Source organism: Agelaius tricolor, unplaced genomic scaffold (genome assembly GCF_023055355.1).
Source record: "Agelaius tricolor isolate 1412-34295 unplaced genomic scaffold, bAgeTri1.0.p SCAF_5, whole genome shotgun sequence".
Taxonomy (NCBI): Eukaryota; Metazoa; Chordata; class Aves; order Passeriformes; family Icteridae; genus Agelaius; species Agelaius tricolor.
The window spans coordinates 29,919,495-29,945,624 of NW_027269265.1; the positions used below are offsets into that span (position 1 = coordinate 29,919,495).

Below are 26,130 nucleotides of genomic sequence, written 5' to 3' on the forward strand. Positions count from 1 at the left end.
CATAGTTAAATGTATACTTAATGTTGACATGTGAATGCATAGTTAGCAATATATCATATAAAACTCATATAATACTCATATAAAACTCATATAATCTGACTGGTTTTCTTATTACTTTGATATGCTTTAACAGAGCACTAAGTTTTCTAATAGAACTATTTCGCAGTTCTGAATGTAAAGTAGTTACTTACGTGCCTAAATTCAGCTAAAAAATTAGCTGAATTAATTGGGATGGCTTATATGAAACAGCCTTATTGCAAGGGCTAAATCTACAGATCAATGTGAAGTATTTTACTTCACAAGCTCAGAAATAATCATGCCTGTTTGAAATACTGTGATTTCCTGTCAATGTCTTAGCTGCAGTAAAGATGTATAACAACCAGCAAAAGCGATCTTTTTTTTATCCTACTAACATGTGAGGCAATTATTAAAATGTGTAAGTATAAAGGAAAAGAAAGGAGTTATTTCTGACCGCAATTTATCTATGTAAACTTTAAAGAAAACAAATGTGCTCTGTAACTTGCTGATGTGAGCTGAGTTGGCATAGCATTAATTTCACCAATCTTACAGCTCATAAAGGATTCCAGATACTTGCTTTCATCATCAACAAATCATTAATGAAATAATGAAACTATAATTAATTTTTAACACAAGGTGGTTTTGCTTTTCATCAGATATATACAGTGAAAATCTTTTTTCAGATCAAATACTGGCCTACATAACAAACACAACTACCATTCCATAATGCTCTTTTTAAATTGAGACTCCTAAAAAAATCATGATTTATATAGACCTTTGCACACAATAGGAATGACAAATGGAAGCTCTTGATTAATAATAACAAATTTCAGATTTAAGGAATTAAGGGAAGATGTGCTTAGAGAGATTCTTTTCTATCTAATTCCTTATACAAGTCACAGGATGTTCCTCTATAGCAAAACAATGGTGAAAAACAGAGGGACTTGATCACAACACTGTAGTCATTGGAACTGAGTGAGCTTCCCGTTGAAATCAAAGAACTGAACCTACTCAACTATTTTCATACCAAATCTCTGAGTATTTTCAAGAGATGAAGAGAGATCTGAATAGCAGTCAAAAACCCTGGTATAGTTTCTACTAGATTTTTACTAATGAACACATTGTTTCAGGGGAGAAAAAAGGAAGAAAAATGAAAGAAAAAAAGATATACCGATATTAATGAATAGAATGCATTTGGTATCATAGAACATGAGAAATCAGGCGACTGTCTCTGCTTTAAATTTGAGTTAGAAAACAGACAAGTACTGTCCAGAATGTGTATTCTGATAAGAATTAGTATTTTCTTACACATCTTCCACTCGAACTCTCTGGTAGTCAGAAAAAATGGCTCCCACAGATACACCCTCTACTCCTTCTTTGTCCTGAAAAAAGACATGGAAAATCAATGACACAGTATATAATGCTTTAAGCTGCAGAGATTCAATATCTCTCTTTGCAGAATCAACCAAGAATAATTATTTTTTCTGTGTCCAGTACACAGAACAGAATAGGCTGAAATGCAGTTCTGCCACAGAAGGGAGCAGCTCAGCTGACCTACTACATGGTTATTACTCTAATGCAGTCTACTTGACTCAAGTACCATGCTACAGAAGGAATAACCAAGGTAACTGAAAAGTGTGAGACATAACAGATTATCCTGAGGTTTTCCAGACATCTCGAAAATTCCTTCCAGCTTTTGCCTATAAGTGACAGGTTAGCTAGTCCACCTACAAATAATTATCAGCAACATACATCATACAATTAACTGAATTGCTAGCATTTTCCATGTACACAGCACAAGAGATTGTGAGATTACTCTTTTTATCTTAACACCAGAAAAAGAAAACTCACGGGAAACTTACTCAACATCATCTTTTAAAAATTCTGCTACAAAAAAAGCTTTTCCAAGACACATTTCCTCTGTTTCATTTAAATTACCTAAGCCAACAAATTGCACTTAATTTTTTCTTGTAAACCCACTGAGAATGTAACATTTCTAAATGCACATAGTTCTAGTATTTTGTGAGATCTTGCATTTTAAAATTGCTTGAGTCCCAGTCAACATGCTGAACTTTGTCTAAATTTTGCTCCATCTAGACTTCGGTAAAACTTGTTTTCCTCTTTTAATCAAGGTCGATCATAACTTCACCCCATGATTTACTTTCTGGACTTGTTCCAAATCCTGTGAAGAAGTTTGCAGCAAGATTTCACAATAAATTTTTCAGTTATATACCTGTTGATGTATCCTGCCTCTGCCTTTCACTTTTGGCCTATTCTATGATCTCAGAAGTCCTGCTAAGCCTTGGCCAAGCAAGCTGAGTAGTGAAGTGCCCTTGACTGTATCAGCTGGATGGTGAAGCATTGCTGACTGCACCAGGAGTTTTTGCCTGGTAAAAACAATTCTGACAATCTAAAAAATACATCACTATTTAAATTATGTACTTCCCCATGTCATTAATGGATAGATCCATTAATATGAAGCTTAATGCCAAATCAAACAGTTTTCAAGTTGCTGCTTCTCACATATCCAGAAGTAATATAATATTATTTCTGCTTCCCTTTGAGCTTTCAGTGAAATGTTTCAAAGCTCTTTTTAGAATAACGGTAAATCAGCGATACTTCAAGTTACTCAACTCACTCATCTACAATAACATTGCTTAAAAAGTAAACACAGTTGTACAAGCACAGTTTTCTTTAAATAAATTTGATTAACTGATTCATGAAGCCTTCTTTAATCTTCAAATATTTCAAAAGTGTAAGTTGCAGTCTTTAACATTCTTTTTAAAATGGTTAGAAAGTTGTGTAACAGTCTTGGAAAACATGACTGATGTTAACAAGATAAATACTGTTTGTTTTTATTTTTATGTAAAAATAATAACCACAGCAATTCCTTCAGAATGTCTGTCCTCTGTCACAATGTGCAGACATCAACCAATATGTCCAAAAATATTACCTATATTTTTGTTTATGTTATTAATTCATCACAGTTCTAAGTTACCAGAGGCAAAGTATGCCATCCGCTAAGTTCAGTAAGTAATGTTTTTGAAGTGTCTGATACAAACAAACAGAAGGGCATACAACTGCTGTCTCACAAGTAGATTAATCTCTGGGGCCACATAAATCCATAGATCATATGCAGTTTTCCACTTTCCTTCATTACAGAATTGTTGAATGGTTGAGTCAAAGGCCCATACAACCTGGCCTTGAACACTTCCAGTGATAGGGCATCCACAACTTTTCTGAGCAACCTGTTTAATAACACATGCATTTCTCTTACCTCATAATGAGATGATGTTCATTACCATCATAATATTTATTATAATGCATGGCAGATCTGTAGTTACTACTATATTTTCATTGTATATATTTGCACTATGTATATTCTTCTTTCTCTAACAATGGGAAATGAATAGGTGGATGAGAGATATTACAGAGTAATTATATCACAAACTTCAAAAAAAAGATGGTACCCTCAAATACGGAGTGAAATCTTATTTCCCAAATAGACAGATTTACAGAATCTCCTGTTCATCCATGAAGATGGCAACTGAGTTGCCCAATACATTTTTAACAAGCTCACAGAGCCATAAAAATATTTTTTTATTCATTCTGTTTTTCAAGTTCTGACAAAATATATGCATCAGCAAAGATTCTTGCTAAGAAAACTCCCTTAAATTAAAAAAAAAGTAAATGGAAGTAGAGATTTAAATGTTCTGTTCTTATCCAAACACAGTGCTTCTATACTAAAATAATCTATTGCACAAACCTACTTGTTTGGGATTTAAAAAATTCTAGTCATGAGTCCCAGGAAATTTCATAACCATCCTATGATAATGGAATTTTAAAATCCACAGAAGGTTACAGAACGTTTACTAACTAACTATTGAAACAATGGCCCAAACTTGAAACTAATGCATCAAGAAGATTTCTCATAGGTTTTGTTTTGAGGTTGTTTGGGTGTTTTTTACTATACAAATCTGTATCACATTGGATGTGCATGATTATGAATGCATTTATATATAGGTACACAAGAAAACACAAATATGTACACATGTATGCAATATATCTTGATGTTAGTAATGCAAAAACAAGGCTATTATTGGCTGCTTGCTTACAACTTATGTTAAATCTGATTTAAATAACAACATAGGAGATTGCACTTATTCTGGTTTATTTCCTTTGATAATACGTAAGTTTTAATTGTCTTTTGAAATGGCAGTATATCATGTCATTTTGCAGTTGTGGTTAGCATTTGTGTTTAAAAAATTCTCATGGGTATTTATTTATTGCCATCTCTTTTCATTCAGCTCTTCTCATGGTGAACAGCAAATATAAATTTTCATCACTGCTCTGACAATAGCTTCCATGAGGAGAAACACCCACATACTTAATATATGCTTTGAAATGGGAGAGCTAGTTAATATACTTAAATTCAGTGAAATGGAATTAATTCAATCCCCCTATTTTGTCCAGTTCAACAAATGAATGCTGGAGTGGCACAAATTCAAGAAATAAGATTTGAAAGGAAGAAGGATGGAGCATGAGGTAGAACAGAAAAAAACTGGTCTCATAACCTTCTAAACTCCTCAGCTGGACAAAGCTTACATAAAGCCTTGTCCCACAGTATATTCTGCTCAGCAGTTGAAGCATGCAAAGAGTACTAACTAAAAGCTACTGCTTCCCTGGACTTACTCTTTGGTATTGAAAGAGTTATTGGACACTTTGCAAACAGACAGCATTTTGTTTGACTAAGAGTTGATCATGGTTAGCAGAGAATCCATCCCAGAATCAATAGTGCCATCACTTTTAATGTGGAATCTGATCAGGTTTGGTACCATTAAAAGCATGTTCACAAAACTGCACTCAGCAAGGGTAAACCAAGAGGACATCTGCAGGTAAATATCAGGGATCTGCACAGAACTCAAAAGCTGAGCAAGTGAATTTGGGAAAATTCAGAAGGAAAGATGTTACATGCTGTATCATATAAAAAGTAACAGATAACAGAAAAAGCATCTGAGGAAAGTTAATATGAAAAGGTGTTTTTTTCTTAGGTTGATTGGATTTTTTAATTATTATTTTAAAAAGCATCATATACAGTTAATTTAAGAGATGATTTACCGATATTAAACTTTACTAATATGTTTCTAGTGCAATAGGCTACTCTAAAGTAAAAATAAACTGCTCTCTGGAATATTTAGATAATTCAGAAAGCACTTATACTCAGTACAATGTCCTCTGTCACAAAGTATTACAACACAAAACATGCAATGTGCATATAAGTCCAGATTCCAAACACAAATGTACACAGATGCTAACAAAGTTTGATTTTCCATATGACATTTTAGAACTTATTTTTCCCCCTTAGAGCTATGAAAAGTACTCATTTCAAAAGGCAGGTAGAAAAATAAACTTTTTAAAAGCAACTAAATAAGACAATTTTAGTAGGTTTTTTTTAATGTACCTAAGATTATTATTAGCTATGTTTTAACAGTAAGTGAAATTTCACAATTATAATTGTGTATATTTTGTCATAACAGTTAATTTTTTCCTGTTCAGAGGACAAGACAATAATCTTCATAAACAATTGTGTTAGAGCAGCTAATTGATCTTTGAAACTGTAACTGTACTAAAATGCACAATTTATGTTTAAGGTATCCTAGTTTTAAAGTTATTTATTATTTTAAACAGTTTAATTAAAAACAAAATTCAAAATTGCTGCTCTTTGTGTATTATGAATTACTGTTGGCTGCATTTCCCATCAGGAAATAGTACGAAAAATTTAATAGTTTTGTCAAAGCTCCAAAACATCACTGCTGTTTTTAAAGTGCTTCTCTTACATCCAGTGTACAATTCTAACATACAGCTTCACAGCTAAAGTGAAAGATAAACAGATTAATTTACACTAGCACACTGTTATTTTAATTTTGCTTTTTTTTTTCAATTAATGATTGTAACAGTAATCGGAGGGAATTATTGCATATGCATTGTAGCATTGGAATTGGTAGAAGTATTCTACTAGTAAGTAAAAAATTTATTCCAGTGGTATCAGTACAGAGGTTTTCTATAATTTCATATTTTAATGTCTTTACCTGACTCTGTCAGAGTTCAGCAAAAAGAAAATTAGTGCTAATGTTTTCAATTTAATTAGTATATTACATGCACTGTAACTATTAGTGGAAAATGTTATATTAATGAATGTAAAAGTTAGCTGTAAATTACCTCAGAATTATTATCAATTTCCCAAGTTACTGCTCCTTAAGATAACCCTCTCCCTATGGTCCTTCCGGTAATTTTTCTTTGCCTGATAAACATGATGATTAAACAGCACATAGTGCAAACCTTTGATACTTTTTAAATTAAATCCATGCCCAGCCTAAGGGCTGTGTCTGATTTCAACTAAATTTGTCAGTTAATCAGATAAAAAATTATCAGCAACTCAAAGAAACAGCAGCCTTAGGCTTCATCAGTGCCAGAGAAAGCTGAACAAAATAAGACATACAGACAATATCACATTATGAGTAAAGGTTACTGCTAAGCATATCACCGCACAGCACTATTCACCACCTTAATAATGTCTATCTTAAATGAAATATTGCATACAACAGCCAAAATATTAACAAAGAAAAATGAAGTGCTAGACCTGTGCCTATGTCTATTCATGTGTATTGCAAGAAATTTTGAGCACTGCCATTCAGAAAAATGCAGAATATGTCTAAAAATTTACTTTGTAGAACAGATCTTTGTAAGAAAAAGAAGTATAAACATCTGAAGAATGGTTAAACTACATTCAAATTTTTACGTGTGCTTCACAGCTTTACCACAATAGAGTTCATTTTTTATGACCCAGATATACAGTCTCTAAATGAATTTTCTTTCCAATTAATATCCTTCTTAAAGCTTGTATGAATAACTGAAAACCGTTATCCATACTTAAATTAATGTTTAAGGTTATTTGTGCCTACAAAGCAATTACCATACAGTAGCAAAACTTCAAATTAAGCACAACATATTTGCAGGTGAGTGACTGACAATATATACCTTAGTAACAGGACTTTTAGGCTTCTACCGTTGAGTGGAAAATTCTTAAATATGAGCTTTGCCTTATAATTTCTGAAGCATTCTAAGATCAATGATTATAGTGATACCAAACAGAGTATGTGATTTTTTTCTAAGCTTTGATATGCCTGTCTGATGCAGCTCCAAGTAATCAAACACAGTATGGAAATATTTCTGAGACATAAGGATATACTATCTCTAATGTCAGATTGAAAACCCACTATTTGGTAAGGCTCTGAAGACTCGCTACAAATCACACAGATCATCTTAGTGATCACAGATCACTATACATCATCTGGGACTTTCTTGTCTTCCACACAGGGACCTCAAAACACATATATCTCATGCCTTCATTCCTTAGGAAGAAGTAGCTCCAAAACCAGGTGGGAATTAACATAATGTGGATTTACATGAAATCCATGTGTGAACACTCTCATTATTATAAGTTCAGAAGTCTTCACTGGCCTTATCTCAACTTGCTTTAGAAGTAAATTACTGAATAATGGTATCTATACAAGGCAATAATACTATATAACTAATCTATTTCAAGAGCTAATTAGATATATTTTTACAAAATCCCTTCATAGGACATAGGCACCCTACCACCCACCTTTAAGCAAAACTGATGGCCTAACTGCCAGAGTTTTACAAACGCAATTACTGAAACACTGCACACTCACCACACACACACACACCCACCCACCATCTATTAATTCAGTGTAGGGGCGGCTTCAGTGTCTGGCTGCAATCTCACAACAACCACATTTAATTAGGACATGGTCCTCTTCCTACCTAGAAGTGCCACATGTTCAAGGGTGATGGTGCAGGCATACATTTGTTCACACATAACCACTTACACACACCATAGCAAAGGAAAAAGGAAGAGCAAAACAGACAGAAATACCACTCTCAAAGTCTAATATCAAACAGAAGTGTATTGAAAAGGCTAGAATTACATTCTAAACAGGAGAAATGGAAAACCAGGAAAAATCTTTCACTACAGCCACATACCACACCATAAATGCAAGTTTTCCTGATATACTGATTCTCCATTTAGCTGCATTTACAAAGTGAACGATTAGTCTTATTAATTAGAAATCATTCATTAATTAATTCATTCTTTTCTTTATATATTAACTATTTTCACAGAATTCAATAAACTTGCTACATCACTTTAGATCCCACACTATTTCACAGTTTTTTAAAAATTATTTAATTTAGATTAATTGATTTATTTTTGCAATTAAAAAAGTGTCATACTAAACCCATTAGGCATTTGGTAAAATCTAATATAGCTAGACATGTTTATCAAAAAACATAGAATACTAAAATAAAAATTAACAGACATCCACTATTTTAAAGGCTACCTAAGAGTTTTCTACAGAACTGGCCTTTTTTTCTTTAAACCTATTAACTGAGTAACTGTTAACTGAGGCCTACATTTCAGCCACAGGGTTACAAAGACTTTGACAACGAAGCAAAAGCCTACAGCTGAACAATTTTTTTTTTTAATTGCATTTTGTGCAGAGAATTGGTTTCAAATAAATGTCTGCTTCACCTTTGGGACTTCCAACTCTTAAATATTCAAATAATTACAGAGCAAACTTGCCTGCAGACACTCCTTTCAGGAAATCTTATTTACAAAATCACCTCCACAAAGACTGATTATTTAATTTAATAGCCAAAATTAACCTGAACAGTCAACTCCAGATTGAATAAATGACATTACTTTAGAACAACAAGATGCCAGTGAACAACTACAAAACAGCCAAGTAATCATGCATGTTTCTGTTCTGATGCTATACTGAATATTTTAAGTGCTTGTGATTTTATGTGTAACTATTTTGCAATCAAGAGCAGTTATACTCATTCAGAATTGGTAGTTCAAATCTGTGATTGGATTTAAAAGCTAGGATTTTAACCTACCAACATGTATAAATGCTTCAGAATGAAAAAAAATAATAGTATTTGTGTTATGAAGGCAGGTACTGGCCTATATTATTATGTCACAAATCAATGTCTTGCTGAAAACAAACCACTTACTAAATCAAGAGAAGGGTCAAAGGAATGTTAGTTTGTATGTTTCTAGTTAAGAGAAGTCCCATGGTTTAGATAATGAAACTCAGTTCACTTGCATCATACTCTGACCTCAGAGAGGGAGAATTAAATTTTTTGATTTCTTTTTTTAAATAGTATCTTTAACAAACTGTAAGAGCCAAAAGCGTGATGTAACCTAAATTTTTGAATATAGACACAAGGTCTTTTTCCCTTGCTTTGACCACACGGCCTCCATGCAGACCAACTTCTAGCTGCTAATGGCAAGGTACCCCTCCACAGTGAAGACCAACAAGACCTGGATCCAGTACAGCGCCTACAAAACTGAACACACTCTCTTGCTCAGGTTATCTGAGGCATACACCATGGTTTGGGTCATTCAAGTCATTAACAGACTTCCACTAAGGGAAGTTACTCTAGGAAAATCCCATTCAAGAATTGTCTAGTCTCATTTGTTTCTATATGAGTATTTTCAAAGCAGTGTTATTTAATGAAGTATTTCAGAACACATGTTGGCAAATACTGAGGCATCCAAGTAACTTGATTCTTGTTAGTAATTCTGTGAGCAAACAGTCCTTTTTGAGAAAGTAAAGCTGAAGGCATGATGTGATTCCTTTTTTAGTTTTTTTACCGCATGCAACAGCACAAGGCTCAGAACTATGGAAGAAAAACATGTCTTAAATGAAAATGAGCTATTTTATCCATTAGAACCAAATCTTCTTCTCTCCCTTATGTTTTCTTGCAAACAAATTTGAAAAAAACCCTTTTTATTTTTCCAAAATTAACTCTTAGATGTCACAATGCAACAGCAAGGTAGTTACCTGCTTATTTTTACACGTTCTAAATCATGTAAGACTTTTCAGTTAAATAAGTCAATTTCACTTACACTAACAATTCTGGTAAGTAGATATTGTTTATATACATTTAGATAATTCATTCTCCCATATACTACATCTTTCAAAACTGCATTTCATAACTTTGAAATCTGCATAATGTGCACTGATATACACACACAATCACACTCTCACACATACATGCATTCTCACATGGCCAGTGATCTCTATTTACTTTAAAAGGAAAAATACTTTCAAAAGGACATTTTGCTTACACTCTTCTTATGACTTCAACTCCAAAGAACTGTACAAATCTTTACCATTTAGAGAATATCTTTTCATAGTACTGAATGTTCAGTCCTTGCAGTGTCCAGTATTTGTAGAAAAGAGCTCCTGAAAGTATTTCTAAATCAGTCTCTCCACCAATATTTTACTGTCAAATTAAGCTTTTCAGCAACTACCCTTGTACAAATAACACGTGCAGCATACTGTGCTGGAGTAAAACATCACATTCTGTAAGAAAAAGTAAATTTTCATTTAAGGTTGATCAAGATATAAAATTATTCAATGTAATATTTGAACAAGTCATGCAAACACAGTCCCAAATGTTATTACCACTTACCTGAAATATCAATCACATTCAGTAATCTGAAGTACTTGAATAAAAAGTATATATTATAAAAGGCATGAAAAACAATGCTTCAACCTAAAAGTTCCTTGATGAAAAAGCAGACATTTTATCAGAAAGTCTGCATACTGTTAACTTAGACCCTTACAAACAGCTAATTCACATCTACCTGTATGCTGAGTCATGTCCAACATGTATATAATTTATAACTAATTTATGTGAAGATGCAAAAGATTTGTAATCATTCCTGAACCGTCACAAAACATATAAAACTGAAGTACATGTAGAGTAATTAAGTGAATAATGAATTCAAAAATTTTAACTGTTGACAGACAAATTAAAAACCCTGAGGCTTTCACAGGTTTTTTAGTTTAAAATGGTATCTTCTCTTAAAGTGCCAAAGTCTTTTTTTACTATCGAACAAGTATTATGGCAAATATTATTATAGTGACATGAGTTATTGGAATGTGAAATTACCTGATAATGAATGTTTGAGAAGAAAGGCATGGTTGAGGAGGTAAGATTTACTGCATTTCATTTGGTATTACTCTAATGGGAAACTGTAGGCCACTATGGTCAAACAAACGTCAGTTGGCAAGAAAGGTGTACCATTTTCACCTGAAAATTTACCGCAAGAAACAATGTCACTTGTTCTGCTATATGTGCACATTTGTTGGTAAATTCTGTCCCTCTAAAAATTTCTTCAGAATTTTATACACCCATTTTCAAACTAGTAAATCATTATGCTGCTATTACTTCTATGAGCAAATAATCTTGGCAAGGACTCTAAGTACACAAAAACTCACACAAGACCCCTAATAAATACTGCAAATTTTAATTTTTCCCAATGACAACATGTTTTAGACAAACTCTCTCAGAAATATTCTTATTATCTGCACTGCCAATAATCCTGTCCTCTGATCTTATAATCACTCCTCCTTACATAAAAGCAGAACACAGGATTTTCAAAAACAGGAGGAAAACAGTCTATTGAAAACACAAGTCCAAAAGAAAAGCCTCTTACTTTTTGTACTTGAAACAGAAACCTCATGAACCCTCCTTTAATCTTGACCAGTCACCAGGGTTTGGAAATGATTTAAAACTGTTAGGAATCTCAACAATGCAATACCTGATATTTGTTTCATCAAATTAAGTTGGTATGATAAGGCTCTTTATCTTTCTTTTGCTTAAATAACATTGATTCTAGAAATTATATGAAAAAGAAAACAGTGAATAAAACTGAATTTAATGAAGGTATATTCATGGTTTTCAAATATTTCTATAGCCTTTACAAATTTAAAGCAATCCTGATAAAATATTCTTTAAAACCCAACCCCCTCACTTTCTACATTGATATACATTTTTGTCTAATTTTTGGAAGTGATCCGCTTAAAATTTAAGTATTGACACAATAATTACTCTTTCAACACTACAGTGTCTACACTGCACTTCCCATAATAAGAATTTATTGAGAATTTAAACTTCTTGAGCAAAACAAAGAGAATTCTGCACAAACATAGTGTTACTTTATGCTACTCATCTATTACATCATTTACTTTTATTGATGAAAAAAATGCAACTTTCAATAACGTCTTTCCCAGATTGCAGAGGAGCACAAAATGCCACACTATGACTTTCAGGTTTGATTCTCTTTTTTGTGTTTGAAAAAAAGACAAGGTCGCCAAGTATTACTAAAATGACAGCAATGATTCCAAGTCTTAAGAGAAACATTCCAAAACAGTATCAAATTATGCTGACAAATATAGCAGTATAAAATGGGAATTCAGAGGCAATGTGGACCTGTACTGTACTGAGTGTAACAGTCTTGCAGGATACATAAGATACTCCTTAATATTTTTAGTACCAGAACAAAACATTTTGAATCAAGATAAAATCCCTACATCATCAATGTTAATATCACTCTGTGAAAAATAGTATCATATGACTAGAACAGACCATCCCTTTAGGGAAAAATATAATGTTCAAAAATATAATGTTCAAGTGGATTGTTCTTTTAGTAGTGTAATGGAAAGGCATTCCACCTAGTCCCAGAAGAAAAATCAAAATATGCATTTAAATGGAAATACTATGCAATGGATAGGACAAAATAAAAGCCTCAGAACTGTAAGAAGCTATAAGTAAACACAGGAAGCTACATATATGAAATTCTACTTATATATATTTATTTAATTCTATACATATACATTTATGCATATAATTTTAAATTTTAAAAGCTAAGTTTCTAGCTCTAGGCTTATCTCTCAAATATCAAGATGCAGTCACATCATATATTCTGGTTTTGGTCACAATTTCAAATAATATATACAACTCAGCTCTATGGAAGAAGTTGTGAGTATTCTTTTTTAATTTTCTGCACATTTTGTGCCAGACCATATTCTAAACAGCTTTTACAAAGTGATAATGTTTCACTGACAGTGTTTTGTGTACTTCACATAAAATTAAATCTCAGACAAACCTTGAGAAAAAGAAAGCAGAAAGCTAAGCAATACAGCATGTTGCTCTTTTTGACCCACAAACGATTATCAGTTATTTTAGAAGTTATGACAGTTTTCTCAAGTCCTTAAGGAGTCTGACACCATTGGTATAGCTTTTAACACTGCATTTATGTTTATATCACAATACAATAAAACAGCAGGAATAGTGTTCAAATTACTTGGGTATTGGATGGTTTATTGAAAATAACAGTATTACCATAACATTAAAAAAATTCTTTGAATGTGCTAAGTAATCACTGCTATCCATGCTGCATGTGAATTATGAGATAAATTTTGGAAGGCATCACCAATTGCAAAGACTACTAGGTCTGTCTCTCTGATGGAAGACTCCATGCATGAACAATAAATTCTATTCAAACTGAATAACCAGTAAGTATATCAATACTTCAAAAATTGTTGTGAAACTACTACTATGCAAATTATTTGTTTTTACAATAGAGAAGACATCATCATCAGAGCTAATATTTACTGTTCTTTATCAGGTAAAAACAAAAAAGCAGAATGTAAACAACACAACCACTCTTCTCTCCATCCTTTCCCTGCATATTGCTACATAAACCACAGTACAAATGGCACAGTACTTAATTTATCTAACTGTATTAGTAATGATTTTATCACGATTTTTTCAAAATATTAAGAGCTACATTTTCTTATACTCGGCCTTCATTTACTCCTTGGTTATTAATCAAGCTCAATTCAACATCACTGGGGTTTTTATAAGAAAGGAAAAGAGAGTTAATTTTTTAAAATGTCTTGATATTTTGTAGTACTTAATGCTAGAAATACAAGGCTAAATAATGTTAACCCTGTCAGACAAATTTGAAACCAGCTACATTCAAACTTGGGCAAACTTATTCACCATTTCCTAACCAAGAACTTCCATTATTTTCAATGGCAAAGAACGGTTTAGCAACATTGGTAACCAGTGATAAGGTTTTGGAGAAGCACTACTACCAGCCCAGCCCCTCATATCAGAGGAACCTCACCTAATGAGATGCCTTGTAAAGGTTTCAAAAGAGAAATTTGAGCTGATTTTGTATTCAGTATCACAGGTAATCACACTATGAGTACAAGCTTGGCAGGTAAAACAGTAATATTAAAAATCCATTTTCCATTGAAAGAGGATTCTTATCCATAGACACTTCTAACCCTTCTGCCTTAGAGACTTTGCAAGTGCCCTATTAGAAAGATTAAATGGATGCTTAGGAAAATTCATCGAAGATAGCACATACTGCAATTATGCCCAGTGCATGAAGAAACAAGCCCCAAAAGACAATTTCTAAAACTAGACATAGTTAGATTTATATATAATTATATATAGTGACATGTAATCACTATATACACTTTGAAAAAAACAAAATAGAACAAGATATTAATCCATTGTAAAAGACTGCAGCAAACGAAAGCAAATTAAAAGTGAAGGGCCTACTGTTTTTAAATTATGTTCACTTTTAAGTTTACCCAGAATATCTATTTCAAAGCAAATATTCCAACTCCTAATGACCTGCCTTCATGAAGTGTACATGCCTGGAACAATGACAGCTAAGAAATACTTTGCAACTTCTACTGAGACTTGAAACTCAGTCTGAATTCTACTTTAAGAGAAGCCTATATAAATTGCAACATCGGCAACCACTAACTGATATGACTGCTGTTTCTTTTTCCTCTCTGGGCTTTTTTTTCCCTTTAATCTCTTATGCAGTCTTCTCTCCTTTTGCATAGAAATGGAATAAAAAAGTACTTGAGTACTTCAAGAAAACTAAATTTCAACAATGTAGAGGCAGGGATATCCCTGCCTTTTTTCATAGTTTGCCCTGCATTTTCAATAGCTTTCAACAGTATGTAATTTTATTTCTAATAAATATAATTTAAAATACAGTATAAAAAATTGATTTTAAAATTTCTTGCAATTATGGAAAAGGCATTTACTCAACAAAAGCTCTCAGTCAAACTCCTACGTTGTTTACTGCTTTTTCAATGGCAATTTTTAGATATTTCTGTTCAGAAAGGGACCATTCTGCAATCTAATCAACTGGAATGATACACACACAAACATTACTTGGTAATTTGCACATTTGAGTCCAATACCTAAAAATCAGTCTGTAAAGCAGTTGCAAACACTAGATATCATCCTCCTCTCTATCATACTTAATGTCTATTAAAATGCAGTATTTTAAGGCACCAAATTTTCACCATGAAGACTTCCTGTTCTGAGCAGTTTACGAAAGATATAATCAGAAATAGCCATTTTTTTCTACAAATTTAGGCATATTCATAGAAACTACAGAACACCTGGGGAAAAGGAACATGTCTCCAAGCATCTAACAATTAGTGAGATTTTTTTTTAAGAGGGTACCTCAACACAGGTGTTCATGCACTTGGAAAGGACTTACCTTGGTCTCCTGTCTTCATTATGTGGTTATACTCAAAAAAAGCCAGCTCCTCCACAAACTGACGTGGAAATTAAAGGCACCCTGTAATACTTGCTAAAAGAGCACCTAAGCTCTACTTTAAACACAGTGGCAAGCATGGCCAGGGATTAACATCCCAGCCTCTCTGAGAACCACTGGCACTGCTCTTGTGTGAGAGCAGGGAACAGAGTACTTTGTCTCTTCTATCAGTCTTGATGCACACAGGAAGGAATCTCCTTTTACTTTTGATTACCAGTAGACACAATCTCAGCTCACTGTACAGTCTATGCCTAATCCCCTGTCTTTCCAGTATAATAATGAATACATACTCTACTGTAATTGATTATGCAAGCAGAGATGTGCTCAGGTTATACAATAATAATACAAACTGTTATAAGTAAGAAATTTGAAAAATACTTGTAATGTAAACACCTAAGAACAAATATAAGTAGAATTCCAAAATGTGCAATTCATCACTGCACTTTTGCCTTCAACTTCCAGCAGGCTACCTCAGCTATCAACACTACCTTAAAACATTGCTGTAAAATACAGGATGCAAAGATGAGAAAACACAGTAACTTCACTTATAAGAAATCTTAGCTTGTTTCGAATTAGGGGCAAGAACACAAATAAAGCTAATAGGCAGAAGAAGCTGATGTTATCATTTTATGATTCTGTGATTATCATTATTACTTGGTGATAGTAACACAGTAGCACTTCAAGGCTAAAATGCACCTGAGATTTTCCAACACAATTGTTTTTCATTAGAAATGCCAGTGCATTAAAGCCTAAGTGTTCTATAAGAAGCAGTTCGTTTTGGCCAGTTCCCAGTTAAGACAGGAGACTTCTTGCTAGGTTGCTGTCGGTTTACTTAACAGGCTCCACCAGAGTCTGCATTTGTATGGTCCACAGCCTGCAATACAGTTACCCAGGCAAAATGTTGTGAACTTAGGAACAGACTTTCCCTACCTGTTTGGTCCCAAACTGACAACATGGTTCTCCCATGTCCAGCCTGAGGACAGGATTCAGAAAAAGTAGCACAAAACACACAAAGCCATTTTCTCACAAGAATAACCTGTTCAAGTTCAGGAAGACAGAAAAAAAATCCCAATTTTCTGATTTCATTTGTCTCACAGGAAATTTCAGTATCTAATTTTTCTCCATTCTCACCAAAAATCTTTGGAAATCTTTTTCCTACATAATGGAGATTCTGCACTCCAATCAGTTAACTGCAAACCAGTTTCACGACAAAGCATTAATATGACACTTTCTACAAAAATGCTTGGCCAAAGCCTGAAAATCTCATTAAGGTGTTACATTTAAAAATGACATTTGAGATTATCTATTCTCACACAAGTATTCTAGGCAAATGTGATCCAACTTTTCCATTTTAAACAGGTTTGATGCTTCTGAAACAAAATACACTACTACTTATACCAGAAACAAGGCAAGTATGAACCAGGTACTAAGACATCACATTCATGTAAAGTCTAACTTACCCTAAACCCAGGTAAAGCTCTACATGGAAAGCCTTCAGGAAATGCCAATATACAGAAGCAACACCACCCCAATCTGGGTTGACAAGACCACACTTTAGGCGATATTACTACAAGGTAGAGAGAATTTGTGTAGCAGAAAGAAAGGGCAGCTTGAGGATCCTCCTTGAGGAAGAAATGTAAAAGGATTTTTAGCAGATTGGAAGTAAGAAAAAGGAAAGCCAGATGATAATGTGCCAAAGACATGGAAAAAAAGGAAACCAAAAATATCAACACAGAAATAGCAAAATCAAAAGAGAAATACATAGCAAAGTAAAACTTCACAGGATTTTTCTGTCAAGGAGAAACAATTAAAAAATTAGAGAAGAAAACATCTTGTAGGAAATATTAATATAAAAAAATTTATGGAATTCCCCAAACATGTAATGTTATCCTAAAATCTGCTCCATCTTGCTTTATTTTATTAGCTTGCATAAATCGGAAATGTAATTTCAATCTTCTGAAGTTCTGACATCTCATATTTTCAATAGAGCTGTAGCATTAACTTGCTCTCAGAGTGGCAGTCCCCTTAAAATCTGAAAGTAAATGTGTGTCTAAATATGGGAGAGAGGAGTATTTATTTTTATTTCTTCCAATTGGGTGAAAGTGAGGCTTTCTTTTCTCTGGGAAGATGTGTCCTTAGTCACCATAAGAGTACGAAAAAGGGAACCTGAACACAAAGGTGTGGTGAAGAAAGGAGACAGGTTGGCAGGCTCACAATACTTCAGAGAATAAAAAACAAAATCCAGCTTGTTTAGGTGATACCAGAAGATTAAATGCGGGCAAATGTTTAACAATGGAGTGAGAATGTAAGGACAGGCATTTCAAAGTAGGAATAGAGAAAAATATGCAGAAAAAAATAATATCAGGAAAAGGTGTAGACCAGAAAACACTGAGAAGAAATATCAGGAACCCTGCCAAAACAGAAAACTGTCAACTTAATTGATCTTGAACCTATTCCAAAGGCAGAGAAGAGTGTATGATGTAAAGCCATTACTGAGTAAGAAGGAAGAAGAGATGTATGTTAATATTTTACCCTCCTCTTCCAAATTTTAATAGCCTCCAAAGTATGCATGACTTTTTAAAACTCCAACATTTCTCATAGTTCTTCTATTCCCATCCTAGTCACAAGCAAATATTGAAGAAAAATAAATCCAAGAAAATGCAAAAAATTTGAACTTAACCACTGTTCATCTGGTCAGCTCTTTTTTTCCTTTTTTATAGGGACATATAAAGAATACAAAACATTAGTTCAGTATTACAGTACAATCCCAAAAATATTTTGAGGTGTATTATTACTGTATGTGCCGTTTTAATAAGAAGTGGATAGCAAGAAAGATAAAATCACTTATATACAGCATCAAGGATCCCTTAGGTACCTTGTCTGCATAAAGCTATCTGCATTTTCTTTACAATTCAGATTCCACATCTTTAAAAGTGTGTACCAGAGTAAGCTGAATATTAAGTTTTCTGGCATTGTCAATATGTAGCTGCATCACAGATAAGACAATGTCTGTCTTCCTTTATCATCCCTTCTCACTCATTCCTCAACTGCAGACTGATTGTTATGGTATTCTCCAAGACTAAGAACAACCTGATTACTTAAATGTAGAAGACAATTTTGCTTGAATCAGAATTTCCCAAATTGTGTGTAGCCTAAACCAAAAAAAGCATCTGCAGAATGCTTTATTGTTAAAAGGTACATTAATTTTATCTTGTGAGTTCTCAGTCATATGCAGCTTCTCTAATTGAGATGCTACAATTATTTACTATGGTGGTTTTTTTTTTAACACTGAAATTGAAGTTTCAGAGGAGTGAGGTGTCTAAAATTGCCAATAGTATTTATCATGACCTGTGCCCTTGGTATAAGTGAGTATGGACTGCAGTGAAAAGATCGGAGGAAAAGGAAAATAGCTATTTAATAAGAGTAGAAATATTTTCTTAATCAAAGAATCTACTAGCCAAGTCACAGTCTCTGAGTCTAGACTCACACAAACTGAGTAATACAAAAAGACAGTTTAAAGAGAAAAACCCCAAAACAGCCAGACAGGGACAAGGACATTAGAAATTGCAAATGTTCAGAGGATTCACATTCATCAAGGTTTCAGTCCCTTTCCAGTTCTCAGAGTAGAGATTTGCACAATGGGCAAACAGCTGACTTAGCCATTTCAAAGTAAATATGGTCCTCCCACAAATACTTTTGTCTCTTTTAGCAGGTGCAAAATATTTGTATTAGTCTTTCAACCTGAATTGCTATTTTATTGACAAATGTCATTTTTTCAAATGAGAATTTTCCATGGTCTCAAATGTTTTAAACCAGTGCCTTCTGTTTACACTGCATATTATCACACTGTTCCACTGTAATTGTATACTTGGGAGAAGGAGGTCAAGGATCCTAACGTCACTTCAACTAGGTATCAAAATAACATGAGACTTGCAAGTGTGGCCTCAGTCAAGAGTTTGTAACAAGATACAATTAACAAATTAAGTTGAATGTACTTCATGTTTTGAATGTCCGTACAAACAACAGTGCAACATCCTGTCAAACAGACCCAGCACTGACACATAACCAAAGTGACCAAAGAGATGGACGAGTCCTACACTTCACTGGAATAAGAAGTTAGGCATTAGAGACCACCCTTGCCTCATACAGATACAATCACTCAACTAAGGAAATGAAAACTTGTATTCTAATTCAGTGTCCACTGAACCTTTCCTGTACAAAGAAGAAACAAAAAGCTTGAGGAGAAAACTAAATCTGGACGCATTCTGTGAGCTTTCAGTTTAAGTGGAAAACTGTAAATGATAATAATTTCCACCCAAAAGGAATCAAGACAACTTAAAACCTAACGATCAGCTACAAGAAAAACCTCTATGTAAGAAAGTCTCAGATCTTCAATAGAAGTTTTTAAATAGCTTTTTTAAAAAATGCAATAAAGGCATAATATATGTATAAAAAATGAAAACATGACTGCTACATTATCAGAAAACTGCAATTTAGATGAAAGAGAGAACGGAGAGCAGGATGAGAAGAAACTTTCCTTTGCAATCTTAAATCACTTAAATACAATTTATTCACTTCTTCAGTTAAGGTATTTTACAAACAAGCTGTAATTGTTTTATCCTCTTAGCACATCATGTAGCTCACAGAGTGTTAAGTGGAGCAGAGAAAAAATGTTGACAGACTTTAGAAGTAAGGGAAAGGAAACTACCCAGGAACGAGGAGTTGAACAATGCTTGCCACATATCAGCATGCCTGTCCAGTGACTGAAAATAAGCCTGGAAGCAAGAAAGCTCCTGCTTTTGAATTTCCTATATATTAAAGTATCTTATTACTATTTTTAACATGATATATTGCTTTGATGAAATACAGAAGTCTAATTATCTGCAACTTCTACTATGAATTTAATATTATATATACTCAAACCATTTTCTGGAGCAACTATCTTTTACTAGAGTGTCGAGACTAACCACATAACATGAAATTGGATGCTTTAGCAAAACAGCATGGGTCATGAAGCTCTCAAAACAATTAAAATAGACATGGGGAGAAGTAGAATTTTTTTTTCCAATTAATGATTTCAAATAAGTTCTCTCCTCTCTTGGTGCAGTTACAAAAAACAGTATCACTAAAACTCTAAGAAATATTTTCAAACATTTCTTATATAAATGTTTCATCACTTTTTCTTAGTGGATGAAACTGCGTATTTTCAAGTTCACAAGATAAGCATTCAGGAAAATACACAAAGTATTGACAATTAGAAAGTTTTATACTATAAAACTTGATTGCTAAAGTCCTCCTGCTCCGCAAAAGTTAGTTAACGCAATAGCGTCTTTCCATTTTGAGAAACAGGGTACTTGATGTCAAGTTATTAAAACCATCTCAGAACTAATAGCACAGATTTAGTATTAAAAAGAAGCTCTAAGTCTCAGAGTAAATCTTCCTTTGAAAGCATTTATTGATCTTTCCTTCGCCACACTGTTCACCATTTCTGTAAAGCAATACGTTTGAGAATGGTGATGTAAGCAATGAATAAATCACAATGACAAAGGGGTAATAAATAATGACTGACAGAGTTTCAGAGAACACAAGACTGGTCTCCAAATGATAAGGGTAATCCTGAAGGTGGCCAAAAGGGTTACTGTAGCACAAAACCATGAAAATTACTGGAAATCTGCAGCAATCTAAAGAGGAGTTAGGGCATGTGAAAGAAAAAAAACCACTGGACAAACTGTAGCACAATGAAACATGACTATATGAACAAGAAAGTTTTAAAAATTAATCCCAGTAATTATAAACCAACAGTATCTAGCTCTGTAAAATCACACACATTACAATTTAAACTCAAGTTCTACAAAACATTATATATCTATATAGATTAATCCTGATACATTGGCCAGGGAGCACAGAAGTTGAAAAAAGCTAAGACAACAAAGCCAGTTAGCTTAATGTACCTCATGGATGATATATTCTGTAATAAACTGTGCCTTCATGAAATACAATGGCATCACTGTTCTAGATACCAAAAGTACACTACAAAGAAAAAAAAAGGGGGTTGCAGATAATACAGAATACAGCAAAGCAAAATGCCTAAGGAATGTAGAACAAACAGGTCTGTAAGGTAATATTTCAAAGGAAAAGTGTTAATTTGTTTTCAGTTTCTAACTCTTCAGTATCTACTGTCACTTCACTGTAATTTTATCTATATTTCAGGAGGATATTATCTATATTTCTGGTGGTTATAAAAACAGGCCACCAAGTAACCAAGTAAAGCCTAAATTCTACTGTTTTTCTTTAAAAATATTATGTCATCAAAGATTCTCTCTCACGTGATCAAGTTCAAGAGAAAGAATATCTTAAAAGTAAAATAAAAAAGTCTTAAAAAGAATGCCCTAAAAAAAAAGGAAGTCTTAAAACTTAAATATAATCATAAAGGCATAATAATATGCCCTAGGGTCATAAAAAAAGTCTCATAAATGTCGCCAGCAAGAAAAGTCAATATTTCTTTTGCTATGTCAAATAATGTTCCAATTTAGATTGCAGTATTTTTTTTCCTCATGTAACTAGTGTTATTGTGTAGGCAACTGTTAACCAAGCAAATTGCAATAGATATTTATTATACATACATATATTATGTATGAAATATATACCCAACATATAGTCTTCATATTTTTTTGGTATTTCAAAATTAAAGATATACCAAAAATGAAAATCAACACAATCATCAGAAATATTCTCAATTACTCTGCATCACCTTAGATTTTATGAAAGGACATTTGAAATTTATTTGATGATCTTAAGCAAGTTATTTGAAAACAACTACTTTCACCTATAGATTTTTCTTAAACATGTACTCTATCAAAGATTTCAGACATAGATCACATAATCCAACTAAAAGAAAAGAAGCATGGTACTTTAGGGAGAGATAATGATTATAGAATGGGGTAAACTCATCAACATTTTAAGCAAAAACATAAGAGTATGTGGACTAAAGACAACATTTCCTATAAGCTTCTACACTAACTGCTTTGTCACTTTGTTGCCCGGCTTTGGTAAATTATGTCAGCTCTCAGTAGACAGAAAAGCTGAAATGCATTGCTTCCAGTATTGTAATCGATATTTATCACTATTTTAATTATGCTGAATCTTAATTGGCAATTTTCATTGCAATAAAACACACCTTATTCATTTTTCCAGATCTACAACATCTCATCTATCTCAACGGTTACAGTTTAAAACTAAAACCTTCTATCACTGCTAACCAGATCACACTTATAACAATTCACCTGTATTTTTCTTAATTAAAACATTATTTTAAGAAGAATTCATTTTCTATGCAAAATTCCCACTGACAGACACATTGTAAGACACATTTATTTAAAAAGAGTGAACTGTGATAAGTTCCATTGAAAATATAAAAATAATCTCAAAGTACCTATTTAAAGTAGAAATTTATATTGCCTTTTTTTCCCCCTAATACTCATTTCTACTCTTCCTTCATGAAGTAAACTTCAAAAAATAAACTTTGAAAATTAAAATAAACTTTAAAAATTATAAAAATCCATGGTTTGGCTATACTGTTTTAAAAAAAAAACCTCACTTGTTTTACCATAAGAATCCTCCAGTGAATAAAGAAGCTCATTAACAAAAAAGATCTCTACCCTGCCCCAATATTTATGACTAACAATAGTTATGCAATTGGTGCAAGAATTAAGCTTGACTCAAAGTTTCTGTTAAATATAGAGTGAAAGAAAGTCATTTTAATCAAATTAGCTTTATTGTAAAACTACTTGACCACATTACTTTTCTGCCAGTAGAATAATAGTAATTTTACTCAGATAACATGGGTAACCTTTCTACTTCTGAAATTTCATTCTATTACTGGATATAATATAGTAAATATGGAATATTTTCTGGATTAGTCAGTGCACATTATGCCAGAATAGTTGCTTTCTCCAGTAACATTTCAGTATTAAAAAAATCTCGTGGCAAGAAGTAGACATATGACTACAGGCTAGTGATTATCCATACAATAGAAAAAAATCAAAGCTTCTACACACTGCACTTCTGAAGAATCTCACCTCCTAATCTGATATTAAATTAGTCCTCCTCACCATTTATTACCATATCTCAAATATTCCAAGTGGTTTGTGATGTTATTATTTACTCCACCAAAATTCTCACCACTTGTTACACAGAAAAAAGGGTCTTCAAAAGTAGAAGGCTCATGCACTTGTTCATCTACTGTTCCAAATGAACTAAGGCATGTGGTCAGTCATGTGCTTTACACAAATCATTAGAGATACAGGAATGTTTTGAATAGCCACCTATAGTTACATCATTAACCATAATTTACTGCAATGACTTATGAATTTCATTTCATGGAAGTCCATTAAGAGTGTGTTCTACATGTACATTAACACTCCCCATCATAAAGTAAGCCATTTAACTTTTCACAGAGTGACTTTTATGATGCTGTTACAGAAGCAACTAATTGTAGTTAAAGCATTTATTTTTTAAAAGGTCATTCTTTTTTACTGCAGTTTATAATATTTAAATGGCAGCTTATGGCTGTGAATGTGCACGTATGAGAATGCAGGAATCATGTGTGTTCAATACTCAAGCTATCCAACAAGTTCTGCAGAAAACACAGACTAAAAAGTTATTTGCATATTAAGCTACAATGAGTTAAAAGAGAAATCTAAATTGTAAATGAGTTTTGGAGACAAATCAATGCTAATGAACAACAATTACTTCAGTCACACTGTGAATTAAAACAACATCATTAATAAAGCTTAGGTGCTCTGCTGGCAAGCATGTCTTTAGTCCCTGGCAGATCATGTAAGATCTAAATTAGGAGAAATAGCAAGCACAAAAGGAAGTACATTTAAAATTATTTTGTTTTGAAGCTCCACTTCAAACAAAAGCTTCAGGAAAGCCTACAATACTCAGAAAATCCCATCCAGTCATTTTAACAACTGCCTTGAATGAATGCCTCATAAAATATCAGATTTGCACTGGATAATGACAGAAGATCTTATATCCCTAGAAGATGAGTCAGAACAGCCTCTTTTGTTCCCCTTCTTTCATATGAAACAGTCAGTGAAAAATCAGAATCTTTCCTTAAGAAAAAAGGGGCTTTTCTTTGAGCTAAAAATAAGTCTAAACATCCTGTTCTTTACCTAAATGCTCAAAACCAGCTGCAAGTAGTAACTATGTAGGGAGAAACTACAGAGGGCACTGTTGTATCAGTTTTTAAGAGTTACAATGGTAATAGGGCCCAAGTATAGAAGATTGTCAGGAAAATAAATAACTGACTAAAGAAAGAATCCTAACAAGAGTTAGGAGAGCATGCAAATGCACTAAACCTAAAACAATAATAAGGCAAAAACATTGAAGCTATATTTCTGAAGGAAAATGGACTGAAAGAAAGTTCATGTAACAGACTGTCAGGCTGATAGGAATACTGCAGTGCACACATTTGGCATTTTCCTTTGTAGTGCTTTCTATGGAAAAGGTAACTAATCATAGTGCCGCCTTATCCTTTGCAAACAGGAACCTATTACTGGAATCCCGCTCATAATCAATATGAAAATGAGTGATGAGTGTTATGCAATTCTTCCACAGGCAGAATTTATCGACAGAAAGAATATCTTCACATTATACAGTCCTTTCATAGTGTAAAAGACCAGTTCTGTTTTATTCCTTTTCATGACACTTACAAATCAATCATTTATATTTTGAAAGCAGTAACATTGGTGCAATATAAACCAAATTAAATCCCACCCTTTCCAGAAGAAGTACCTTTAAATATACCGATCAAAACCAGCAAGTGTCCAGCTGAAAAGAATGTAACCCTGAAATTGCTGTGTGCTTGACATTCATATGAAAGAGGAAAGTATGTTAAATAAGTCAGCATAAATACCTTGGTAAATCTATGCAAAAATTATTTTTATACAATAAATGGGCTTCAGAGATACAAATATTTATGAAAACTAATTTGATAAATGTTTTACTGTTAGTTTACATGAAAGTCTGCCTGTCTTTGATCTTATTTTATTAGAAATAATCCCAATTAAATTTTTTAATGTAATAAATTTTGAAATGTGTTTTAGCACTGCCTAATGAGAATTGCAAATAATATAAAACAGCCAGCTACAGAACAGTACAGAACAATTAACATTTTTTAATTTTTAATTTTTATATTTTAAAAACATTATTAAAATGTGAATTATGAAACAGAAGTACTGAAATAAGATATGGATAGTATCAGTCATTTAATGAGACTTCAGAGAAAAAAGGTGTTACTTTTTCCCCCACATTGTGGTGGCAAAACCCACAAGCAGCATGTTTAGTAGTACTACAGCAAAAAAAATGGGACTCTTATGAACACTGACTCAAATTCACATTTAAAGAGTACTACATGGAAGTTAATTTAAAATTAAGTTAGGCAATGATTTTGTAATAAACCAAAGAATAAATGTTAACAGAAAAGATGCTCAAGCAAATGAAACATACCAGAAAATTGTCTAAAGCTATGTGAATGAGTGAACAAAACAAACAAAATCAAAACCACA

General features: G+C 33.0%; 1 protein-coding gene across 7 annotated transcripts in view; it reads right to left on the bottom strand.

Moving 5' to 3' along the window:
* Window positions 1-26,130, bottom strand: part of DPH6 (diphthamine biosynthesis 6) — a 213,566-nt gene that overhangs the window by 172,355 nt on the left and 15,081 nt on the right. For 6 of the 7 annotated variants that reach the window (XM_071426993.1, XM_071426997.1, XM_071426994.1 and 3 more), the window contains exon 4: window positions 1,327-1,400. In XM_071426993.1, the coding sequence (XP_071283094.1) occupies window positions 1,327-1,400 (74 nt within the window). Of the gene's footprint in view, window positions 1-1,326; window positions 1,401-17,016; window positions 17,275-26,130 lie in introns of those variants that run through there. The other variant, XM_071426996.1, reaches the window with a different exon arrangement.